Below are 12210 nucleotides of genomic sequence, written 5' to 3' on the forward strand. Positions count from 1 at the left end.
CACATAATACCATATAAATGTACATGTATATAAACAAACAAAATAAATTTCTACCGACTCAAAGGATAAGATTGGGTATGTACATGCAAGGGAGCAATCATGGCTTAAAGGTTATCGTCTTAGACATAAAATTGAGAGTTTGACAGTCTAGTGATGGCCAGGCCAGTGTAGTTATGGATAGCTCGTGGGAGGTCACTCTCTTTGGTTTTGATTTTTGTTGTTTTTGTAGTAGTCAAATGTCTAAATATTTCCTTTTTTAGGTATCAGATCCTGGCACCAACAGCAGTGGCTGGGGGATTCATGGATGGCAAGAAGGCTTGTGAGAAGCTTCTGGATGCCATGCAACTAGAGAAAGCATCGTACAGGGTTGGAACAAGCAAGGTAATGCACACTGATCTCTAGCATTACAAAAAAACAAACACTATACTTTTGCAAAAATACTGTTAGATTTCATATTGTAAACCATACTTTTAGCTGCAATCAATAGAAAATAGTTTGTACAACCCTGAAAGCCACCTAATATTAACAACAAAGTGACTCAAATGGTGAATAGATTCAACCCTACTCTAATTGTTGCTATCTACTGAAGCACTGCAGTTGTTCTGTGATGTGTCGTTCACAATTTGGATTTACAAGTGTCCTGATAAGTGATATATTAATAGGTCCTTGAATTTTAGTGCTGAAAAAAAGTGAATACTTAATTGCCTGATAGAAGTGCAGTACTCAGTTTCATTGTGAGTTCGAGTGAACATCGTGTATTATATGACACATTTAGGTATTCTTCCGGGCTGGTATCTTGGGAGAACTGGAAGACATGAGAGATGAGAGGCTGGCCAAAATCATCTCGATGTTCCAAGCCTACTGCAAAGGCTATCTCATGCGTAAAGAGTATCGCAAGATGTGTGACCAGAGGTATGGCCATTAAGCTTACATGAATTATTTTATGATACGGTTAAATATTGAAAAATGTCCTGTAGTTACGACTTACTTCATACCGTTACCATCTCTAGATAGCATAGCCTGAAAGGTATCCGTTTTGAAGAGTTAATACATGTACTTTACCAATTTCCTTATAGAATTGGAATTGCTGTCATCCAGCGCAACGTCAGGAAGTATCTGTTCCTGAGAAACTGGTCTTGGTGGAGACTTTACACAAAGGTAAAGCAGTTTGTAAACTCGAAATAAGAGCTAGCCTATATAGAAAGATACAAATGAAGTATTAATAAACAGAAAACAAACAAATGTGTTTGCGAGTGAGGAAGACTTTGAAAGAGTGACGCGGATTTACGAAAAAATGACCAATTTATACTAGAAAGAAACGCGGTTTATACACTTTGCTTTACTATATAACTTGTGCTGTTTGTTTTCCAAGGTCAAACCTCTTCTGAACATTGCCCGTGCTGACGAAGAAATGAGGGAGAAAGCAGAAGAGGTAATTCATGCTTTTCAAAACTTACCTATCCATGAAACTTAAGAGCAAACTCGAGAACATTTTTCTTGATCTGCCAAACGTCGGGCGAGAATGCGATACAAAGTCGAGGTGATCTCCTACAGCGCGGCTGCCAAGCGCGGGAAAAGTTCGCGCCTTGCTTCTGATTGGCTCAGACTCCAGAGGGAGTACCAAGCGCGGGAAAGTTGAGAACGTGAAGAGCAACATGGTTTTGCTAGGGTTTCAGAGGGTTTTTATATAGTATACAATAATACACATGAAAAAATTACTCGATTCTGATTGGCTAAGAGCAGTGCAGTTCAAGTGTAACACCAGTGAAAAAAGTGTAAGATCAGTGCAAAAAGTGTGACACCAGTGCAAATTACACATCGAGATTCTGGAGTATGATTGGCTGAAAGACAATGGGAACTTTTCTAACAAAACGACATCACGTAAAATGATGACGAAAATTTTGTGCTGAAACTTTGAAAAAAGTTTTCTCAAATGACAAAAATGGCTTCAAGAAAGATGTTCCGGCACTTCCTCCGCGCGAATTTTTTCATGTTTATATTATCAATAAGTAATCATACGGTTTTTCTCGTTCAATTTGGAGTTAATTTGCACTTGTGAGTTTTTCAAAAAGCTGAAATTACACTCGCCGAAGCGGCTCGTGCAATTTCTGCTTTTTGAAAAACTCACTCGGGCAAATTAATTCCAAATTGAACTCAAAACCGTATGATTACCTATTCTAATAATTTCTACTGTAGTAACTCAGTAATAAAAGGGTCGGTTTGAAGCCAAAGCATTCAAATTCGTATTGCTGACGATGGTTGACGCCCGTGCTTCAACAAACTGAAACCTGAACTCAACTAAAACACTCCCATAGTGCCCTGTTGTGATAAAACAGCAAATTGATCTCCTTGCTCTTATCTTTTTTATTAATCAGCTCAAGAAGCTGCAAGAACGATTTGCAAAGGAAGAAGAGCTGAGGAAAGAACTGGAGGAGAAACTGACTAAACTGATGGAGGAGAAGAACGAACTCTTCCAAAATCTGCAAAGTGTACGTAGATAAAACTGTCGTTGACATCCTTACAGAATGCATTGACTAGGATGGGAGGGGATGGGGGTCACATGGTAATTTTTCTCAAGCGAATAACACGTTTTGGTCGTGTTTCATCGTTAACAAGACAGAGGTGTTATTAGTACCTGATTCTATAAGCTGCGAAATTGCCAAAGTATTGACCATGAATCTATGCTACCGACGTTGTAGCAACGTCTCACGTCTTCATTCCCACATTGTCACGCAATCACATCATAATATTAAGAAGAATAGTGAAAGGACATCCCAAGAATGAGGGAAATCAACAACGAGGGAATGTGGATCGAAATTCTCAAAACTTACATTTAAGATGTGTAGCAAACAGTATAGAGAATTTCTATTTTGAACACAGGAGCAAGATGCTTGTGCAGATGCAGAGGACAGGGCGGCTCAACTGACCAAAGAAAAAGAAAAGCTTGAGGACCAAGTCAAGGTGGGACGAAAACTAAATGCAATATATTTTAGTTGTTTTTACTGTCAGTTGAAATTTAGTTGCTTTTGGGTTGAAAACATTCCTCAGCGTGAAAAAGAGGAGTCGAAAAAGAAGCAATTTATTTAGAAGAGTAACTTCGAACTAATAATCTGAAGAATTTTGGAATGTGTCAAAAGTAGACGCGACCTTTGCCATTTACTGTTTGCGAGTGTTGGTAAAACGCTTTCCGTTAATTGTTTTGATTGCACACTGTTTATTTTTCATTGACTCTGCTTTTAGGAAAAAAGAAAAACAGTCATGTTGTCATACAGCACTCATCACTTTGATGCCTAAGCCAACTTACAGAAGTAAGATCATTGACTCGCTAGACCTTTCTCTTGACAGGACCTTTCTGAACAACTGGACGATGAAGAAGAATCCGGTGCTGAGATGGCGGAGGCAAAAAAGAAAATGGAAGCCGAAATCAACGATCTCAAACAAGACGTAGAAGACTTAGAAACTGCTCTTAAAAAGGTAGGTTAGAGGTATAAATTACAAGAAAACAAAGCAATACGCTAGGATAACAGCGCCTAGCGCCTGTGTTTAAGTCTTATTTTTATCAGGAAAGGAATTTGTCATGTATCCATTTGTTACTTTGGTAAATGTTTTGATAGCAGATACCTCACAGGCTTGTCAATGTTTTGTTTGCAAAAAATATAACTCTTTGATTCGTCATCGCTTCATAGGCCGAACAGGACATTGCGAGCAGAGAGAAAAACGCCGAACAGCTCCAAGACGAACTCGCCGCTCAAGATGAATCGATTACTAAATTATCAAAAGAGAAGAAGGCACTCGAGGAAGCGAAGCAGGTAAGACACTCCGTCATCACTAGCGTCTTATTTACGAAGTAAAAAATTAGCGAAAATTCGAAAAAATCCGAAAATCATATGATAGTTTAAAAAAAAAATAGAAAGGAAGAAAAATAACAAAAAGGTTAAAAAGGAGTAAGGATGACTACGATTGGTCAAGTGTGAGCCCGATTACGAAACTCGAACTTAAAAAATACGAAGGCTATGCGAATAGTCATGGACTATCTTACTTACGCACCCGGTGACACAATGATGACTAAAGCCAGTAACCACAAACATGACAAATTCGGATTGAACTGCTTTGCTTTTACAGGAACTCGAGGATCAACTGCAGGAAGAGGAAGACAAAGTCAGCCACCTCAATAAAGTCAAATCTAAACTTGAACAACAAATAGACGAGGTAGGTGTTCCCTTAATTGACAGCAACATTTCCAATTTATTCTTATTTATTATTTAGTAGAGGTGTTTTCTTGTTTATTGGACGTTAGCTCCTAAGCTTTTGTTGTTATTGTTTGTATTGCAGACAGTCGAACAATGGGAAAGAGAGAAAAAAGCTCGTGCAGATGTCGAGAAAGTTAAAAGGAAACTGGAAGGTGACTTAAAGGTGAGTGTTAGCCGCGCGTAATCAAAAATCAAGAAAAAATATCAAGACTTCATTTATCTACGGTAAAGATTAAAGCCATAAGCTTATAGGGCCGTGCACTAAAATAAAAGAAAAAATAATAAATACTGTAACCTACTATTATTACAACCCAAAAACATGTTCTCAAAAATCATTCAATTAAACCTTTTATTACCCGTGGACCCACGATAATGCACCTCGCACCCTTCACTTTACCCTCGCGGTTGCCAGCTCGCACAGCTGCTAAAAGTAGTAGTCGGTCTCCATAAATATTCTTGGCTGCCTAGTAGCTTCCATGGAAATATTACAAGGGAACTTTAATACTAGTGTCTTCTGAGAAAGTTGACATTGTTGTGTTGCTTCGTGGTCACCAGATGACACAAGACAGCCTGGAGGATGTCAAGGGTGAGAAAGCGCGCCTTGAAGAGGACTTGCGAAGGTAACTGCCTGAGTCACGTCATAATTAAACAAAGTACAAAATAAAAACAAGTAGTTCTTGCATTTTTCTTTTCCCTTTTTGTATTTATTTATATCTGTTCCGAAACAATTTTCAGACGCAGAGCCGGAAAATCGAAAAAGACGAACTGGAAACATTTCGGCTGTCGTTGCGACATACCCATGACACATAACGTGAACTTCCGCTGATAAGCACCCTTCCCCCCGCTCATAAGCCCCCTAGGTTATAGGCCCATCTAGCTGTAAACCAAAAAATATTTCCAGTTATACTATACATTATTATTAGTGTAAAATCTATGTGTGGAGTATGTAAAGGCTGTGGGAACGTTCCCTTTGTTTTGTCTACAATGACGGTCTTTTACCTGCAGGAAAGAACAAGAACTCAACGAAAGTAATGGCAATAACGAAAACCTCCTGGCGCAAATCGAGTCATTAAAGAAGAAAATAAGAGAGTTGGAGGTATGGAAAAGTACAAAAACAAAACCAAAAAAAGGAACCGTTAAATAGTTTTCTCTAAGGTTTTACTTTGGTTCGGTTTCGGTCAACGTGCTTGATCACTGATGAACTTGCTTCATCACTGATGAACGGGTTTTCATTTTTAGCACTCTTGATGAAATGTTTGTGAGAATGCTTCAAATAAAGCATTTAGTTGATTATCAACTTCAAGTTTGTAGAAGTAAATACTGGTAACGAAAGCCACACAGTAACCTGGGAACGAACTTCACCTGTTGTCTACAGCTGAGAAACCCGGATTTTCTCGCCACGCGGGCTAATAGATTCCTCTCGTAAACTGACTGAAGATCAACCCACTAGAAACATTTCAATCGTGTGTGACTTCTATTTTACTCGTACTCCAGTCTGCCGCTATCCATCATATTGCGACCGCAGTCTAGTCTTTTGTAAAATATGTTTGCCTTGCAAGGGTTTTCCTTTGTTTCGTAAGTTGAATTTTAATGAACCATTGACTAAAGATTAAACTTTTTAATAGCTGTGTACAGGTTATTACTGCATTCCTGCATAACATTGTCACGAGGCGGGCTGAACGGCTCCAGGTCAGCTTATGTTGCTGGATTTCGGATCAATAATGTAGTATTTCAAACGTGTGCGAGTATATCTGCGAAATCAGAGCTTTTGAAAGCATGTGGGCAGCGGAGGCACACAACTACAGTTTCTATGTACATCCATCAGACAAGATATCCGCTGTAAGTGAAGGCTTCTTGTCGCGTGAAGAAAATGCCGGCGCTGTTTGCTCGTGGACGGTGCGAATTTTGACATTCCAGGCAATTCACAACGTGCCGCAAATTGTGCTCTCTCAAACCTGATTGTTATTTTAATCCATCGCAAAATATTGGCGAGGATATTTGTTCGTTACATAGTGCAGACAGATCTTGTTGCCAGTCGAGTTTCAGCAGCTGGTATGAACAAGATCTAGCTGCCGTTCCTAGTTTGTTTCGATTTCAAGTTGGGCCGGCATTCGTTTAACCACTGTACACTGCGAAGTAACAGCGCGCGTGATGCAGAGCACAGGAGTTTTCGCTCCAATGAGTTTGTACTTTCTTTGTTCTTCAGGCCCGCATCGAAGAGTTGGAAGAAGAATTGGAACAAGAGAAAAATGCGCGATCCAAGGTATGATGAACACTTGCACTTAATGATTACATAAGCTCTACTAGGAAGGGGAGTTATATAACCATACAGTCAACTTCTTGTACTGATCTTTGAGTCGATGGACTTGAAATCGAGAACCTAATTAGCACACCGGTGAACTGTTTGCGTCTTTCTTTTGATAACAGTACAATGTACATCTAATCTGCATCTCGTGGAATTCTTTCACTATATTTTTCTGCATTACTGAGCAGTCTTCATCGCACTGTTTCGGCCGAGTCGACAAAGCTAATGAAACACGGGAACAAGCTTGTGATTTGTTCTCGGAAAGAAGTGACGTAGAGAGGCTTACAGTTTTAATTTGTTTTGAGATCAGCGTCACGACGAGCGAACAATGGCAAATAAGTTGCTAAACCTTCCGTTATCTCACTGTCGAAACTTGTTTAAAAAAGCTATCGTAACTTTTATATTCTAAGTTAAAGAAATATGCAGATTTATACACTGTAAGGTATATTGGACATCAATCATTCCTCCACGGCTGGAGGTTGAATTGAATTTCCGTCTTGTCATCCAACAGGCGGAACGCGCGCGAATGGAACTCGAGAGGGAACTGGACGATTTAAACGAAAGGCTTGAGGAACAAGGCGGTGCCACCCAGGCACAGGTATGTGTTGGAAAGTAAATATTGTACTAAAGAAAAAACGAAATTGAAGCGACCGGAAACGGAAAAACACAAGTACAGGTAGTCGGAAATGAAAGTTTGTTCTTCAACGCTTTGCAAAAAAAAAAAAAAATGTATGTTTGTTTGTTTTTGAATTCTTTTTTTGGTTTAAACTGTGCCACTCATGGAAGTGTATGAAAAGATAAATAAGTAGTTTTGCTTTTTTTTTTTCTGCCGTAGATCGAGCTTAACAAAAAGCGCGAGAGTGACATCACCAGACTCAGACGAGAACTCGAGGAACAGGCCTCGCAACATGAACAGTCCGTCAACAGCATGCGGACCAAACAAAACCAGGCCTTGCAAGAACTGCAGGACGAATTAGATTCCTTGAAGAAATCCAAATCCAAGTATGTACCTGAAACAACTTGATAGTTTGACTATTATGAAAATGAGAAGGGAATATTGAGATATTTAACAAATTACGAGAATTTTTTTTTTTTAAATGGACAATCCGTGTCAAACGCTCGTTTGACTCGTCACGCTTGTCACGCATCGCGTGACAAGCCCAGAGAAAGTCACCGAAGAAAGTCGAGCCAAAAATTACCAGACAGTAATAAACGTAAAATAAAGCGACAGGTGAGTGTCCCTCACAGCGCGTGATATAAAAATATTTCCCGTGACTTACCATATATTAATTTTTTTCGTAGGATCGAAAAGGAAAAGAATGCTTTGCAAGCTGAAGGGGACGATCTTTCTGTCAGCTTGGAAACGCTGCAAAAACAGAAGGTATTGCACAGTACTGCTGTTTTTTTGTTTTAGTGTTGACTTTAAGGTTTTCCACTTGTTGTTGTTGTTGTTTCATCTAATGGTTTGCTTGCTGTTATTTTCAAAGGCTCAGTCGGAAAAACAAAACAGAGCACTGGAGGAGCAGCTCAATGATCATAAGTATCAGGTGAGGAAAGAAACTCGGCTAACGGCTTGAGAATTGAGATAACGTCACTCTTTTACTTATACACTTACGTGGATTATACAGCTGTTGAATCAGAAGCACATTTTCCCAAATAGTTTCTCAATATTGTTTGTACGCCTGGCCCGAAAAGAAACCGGAACTCAAGTGTTTTACTGAAAAACAAACCTCGACAAGAAATCCCGGTCACATCTCTTGCTGTGGCGGACCAGAGTTCCGAGTTCAGAGGACATAGGTCATCTTGGAGTGGAGTACATCCTGAATATTAAATAGTATGGACTAAGTTGTTATGCAATTCATCAAATCTTTGAACAGTCCACTACCGCAAAAAAAAAAAGAAAGAAAGAAAAGGAAAAAAAAAAGGGAAAGAAAAAGCAAAGTAAGATTGATCACACACAAAAAAATTCAGGCTTGAATGGGATTCGAACCCATGACGCCTGCCATACTGGTGCAGTGCTCTACCAACTGAACTAACAAACCAACTGGGAGCTGGTCATGTTGTAAGGATTGTGAATAAAGATCGCTGAATCGGATACTGAAATGTTCTGCGTAATGTTTTGTTTCACAATTGCCACTCTCCGTGTTAATTTTCTTTTAGGTGGAGGAATTGAAGAAGGCTATCGCCGAATTGGAGATCGCTCGCAGTCGTTTGACCCAAGAGGGCGGAGATCTTGGAAAGCAGGTCGAAGAATATGAATCTAAAATGACCATACTTTTGAAAGGAAAGAAAGCCCTGGAGCAGAAAGTGGAGGAACTGAAGGGACAAAACGAGGAGGAAATTAGAGTAAGTCTTCTTTTATTCAGCCATTCAATTTCCAGGAGTGATAAGCACTTATTTCTCCTTACAATCTTAGATTTGTTTTAAAAAAAGCAGGTTGTAAGAACGAAGAAGTCGTTATCTTGGGAATAAAGGTCCGGTGATACGGGCAACATTTTTCTTCAACTTGTCTCGCAACATTGTTGCATTGCAAGTTGAAACACTCTGTTGCGCGTATTACCACTTTTGTGACCAACTTGTCTCGCAGCAAAATACAGTGTTGGAGGTTGAGGTAATATGTTGCGCAAAGTAGGCTCGAGTTCTACTTTCTGCAACAAATTTTAGTTTTGCTGCTCGTATTACCACTGAAGCTTCAACTTGTCTCGCAACAATTTGAATTCGACTCTTGTGATTGGCAAAGCGCGGCAACGCGGCAACGCGGTAACGCGGCCAAAAAAACATGGTGGACGGTAAAGACGAGCCTCAATTCAAAGTAGGCCAGTAACTCTCGGAAAGTAATAATTTCCCCTGTGCAAAGACCTTGAGGGCTATCATAGTCTTTGGGGCACCTCGTTTGTCCGTTCAAAACAAGCGGCACAACAGGCAAAAGGCTTGGAAGAACTGTTGCAGAAATACAACTTTTCGCCTAGCTATCTGTTACGACAACAAAACTTTATTTTGTTCTGAAATGACACTGAGCCTCATACTGAGAGAACTTCGTTGGCACGGAAAATTAAGAAGAAATGACGGCCAGAAGTGAAAGTGGAAGTTCGTCGAAACGATAAATTATATAAAAGGCGCCATCTTTATTTAGACACGATTGACCAATGAAACGTAAAGAATTCGCTGACTTGCAACACTGTATTTTGCTGCGAGACAAGTCCATCACAAACGTGGTAATACGCGCAACGGAGGGTTTCAACTTCCAATGCAACAATGTTGCGAGACAAGTTGAAGAAAAATGTTGCCCGTATTACCGGACCTTAAGTTGCAATCAGAGCTCGGCATCAAAACAGTCAGACTTGTCAAATTTAAACTAGATGTTAACTATTGAATGTTTGTGGTTCAGCTTAAAGTGGACGCTCAGAATAAGTTGAAGAACGCCGAAGCCGACTTGGAGAGCATGCAGGAGACGATCGAGGAGCTAGAAGACGGCAAGGCCGACTTGCAGAAACAGCTCATGAAGGCTAATACCGAGATCGCCCAGCTTAAGGCTAAGTTCGAACAGGAGGTGTCTGGTCGAGTGGAGGAACTTGAAGACGCTAAGTGAGTCATTCTTACTCGTATAAATCCTTTTAAACCGCCAACGAGTTTAACAACTCAAAATGATCCCAAATTTCAGTTTGGGAGACGTGGAGATTTAAACACGGCTGCATGAAAGTACTGCTCGATAGCTTTCGTTTGAATGTTTAAACCCTGGAGTTTCATCCACAGACTTCAGATAACCACCTTGTTTAGCATAATAAACATTGCAACATGAAAGTACTGCTCAATAACTTTCATTTGAAAGGTCACACACTACGGTTTCATCCATAGACTTTAAAGTTGGAACCACCTTGGACAGCATAGTAAACAGTACCACATGAAAGTATGGCTCAACAGCTTTCAATTGAATGGTCACACACTAGGGTTTCAGCCACAGACTTTAAAGTAATGGTCACAGATTAGTGTCTTATCCTAAGACTCAAAACTTCAAGAGACTCACAGTTGGCTCTACCTCTCTCTTTTCGAAACTCTGGTGACGTAGGGTGGGGAACCAAATTGCGGTCACGTGGTATCAATCTTGACGTTCTTACTTACTCTTTCGTTAGACGCAAGCTGACACAGAAACTACAAGAGACCGAAGAAGCGCTTTCTAGCGCCAGTCAAAAGGCCAGCAATGCTGAGAAGGCCAAGAACAGACTTAACTCCGAGTTGGAAGATGCCCTCATCGACTTGGAGAAGGTTAGCTTGTTTTCCTGCTGCAACACTTTTTTTCCTATTTTCAATATCACTTTTTATTAACTCGCTCAATCCTCTTCGTTCCTGATAAAACGTCGGTCATCCATTGGTGCCCGCCACCTGACCCTATTTTGAGCAGTGCGTTTCGCTTCCTACCACGTTAGAAATCTCTCCTCCAACTCTGCTATTCTTGTGCGCCTCCAGATGCGCTGGATTCTGCCTCTCTCGGGCTTCTCATATGGGTTCCACTCTTTGGCACTCATTGTTAAACATACTATTATATTTTTAAGCGTCAGAGTAAACCATTTACAGGGTTGTCACAGATCAGAAAATGATCAGGGAAAAAACACTCTACAAGGTCAGGGCTAAGTCAGAGAATTGTAAATTTTGAGTTTGAAGAAAAATCATTGAGGGTTGGAAGAAACATTTGCGGTCACTGTGAGCTCGACGATGTTCTTCCTTAATGAAGAAAAAAAGATTTGTTGAAATCTTGTAAGTCTTAATGAATGAGTGGAAAGGAGGGCTGTAAAGGGGAGGCCAGACACCGCTAGTACTTACTTAGTGTATCTGACATTTTGCATTATTTGGTCAGGGAAATTCTGTTTTTATGAGGGAAAAGTCGGGGAATTTTGAAAAGTGATGTCTGTGGAAACCATGGTTTATAAAGTGCTGTGTATTTATCCTGACAGGCTACGACAAACGCTGCCAATCTGGAAAAGAAACAGAAGAAGTTCGACCAGCAGATAAACGAGTGGAAGTTACGGTGCGATGAATTACAAGCTGAAGTGGACAATGCACAGAAAGAAGCGCGTAACTACTCCACTGAGGTTAGTCGCAGATCTGCTTTGGTTTAGAAAAGAAATAAATCGCAATATTTAGAGAGGAAGCTAAATCGGCCTTAGCTGGTTTTCATTCGAGTCCTCTCTCCCTGTCGAATTGGAATTTGGAGACGTGCCCGGAGAAAAATCCTCGGAGCAAAGCCAAGAAGTAACAACAAACTCAACCCACATATGGCGCCGGGCAGGAATCGAACCCGGGCCACATAGGTGGTAGACTGCTCCCAACATTAACTCCCCAGAACTCTCAAGACGTCTTTTTTGTGAAGTTTATTCGCTGCAAGGCCGTGCATTGTCAATACAATTCTTACGGAGTGTTTTATTTATTCCACTTCAGATGTTCAAGCTGAAAGGATTGAATGATGAAATGAACGAACAAATGGAACTCTTGAGAAGAGAAAAGAAGAGCTTGGAAGGTTTGTGTTTCTCTTGTTTTTCTTTAGTTTGTTAACAATTTCACTTCGGAAACTAGCGTGGTTTAAAAACAAACATCTCAATTTTGCAGAGTATCGCAAAATTAAGTTCGCACAATTACCACCCAATAACTTTAATTCAATAT

General features: G+C 40.1%; 1 protein-coding gene across 3 annotated transcripts in view; it reads left to right on the plus strand.

Annotated features, from left to right (window-relative positions):
- Positions 1-12210, plus strand: part of LOC110049821 (uncharacterized) — a 31457-nt gene that overhangs the window by 10747 nt on the left and 8500 nt on the right. For all 3 annotated transcript variants that reach the window (XM_089290513.1, XM_089290511.1, XM_089290512.1), the window contains exons 17-38: positions 261-381; positions 776-912; positions 1077-1158; positions 1373-1432; positions 2376-2489; positions 2881-2961; positions 3346-3474; positions 3687-3809; positions 4123-4209; positions 4333-4413; positions 4806-4870; positions 5256-5346; positions 6457-6513; positions 7067-7153; positions 7391-7557; positions 7858-7936; positions 8043-8102; positions 8716-8901; positions 9944-10140; positions 10686-10818; positions 11505-11642; positions 11989-12067. In XM_089290513.1, coding sequence (XP_089146639.1) covers positions 261-381; positions 776-912; positions 1077-1158; positions 1373-1432; positions 2376-2489; positions 2881-2961; positions 3346-3474; positions 3687-3809; positions 4123-4209; positions 4333-4413; positions 4806-4870; positions 5256-5346; positions 6457-6513; positions 7067-7153; positions 7391-7557; positions 7858-7936; positions 8043-8102; positions 8716-8901; positions 9944-10140; positions 10686-10818; positions 11505-11642; positions 11989-12067 — 2354 coding nt within the window. The remainder of the gene's footprint in view (positions 1-260; positions 382-775; positions 913-1076; positions 1159-1372; positions 1433-2375; positions 2490-2880; positions 2962-3345; positions 3475-3686; positions 3810-4122; positions 4210-4332; positions 4414-4805; positions 4871-5255; positions 5347-6456; positions 6514-7066; positions 7154-7390; positions 7558-7857; positions 7937-8042; positions 8103-8715; positions 8902-9943; positions 10141-10685; positions 10819-11504; positions 11643-11988; positions 12068-12210) is intronic.

Source organism: Orbicella faveolata, unplaced genomic scaffold (assembly GCF_042242905.1).
Source record: "Orbicella faveolata isolate gen_17 unplaced genomic scaffold, um_ofav_v1 contig_2, whole genome shotgun sequence".
NCBI lineage: Eukaryota > Metazoa > Cnidaria > Anthozoa > Scleractinia > Merulinidae > Orbicella > Orbicella faveolata.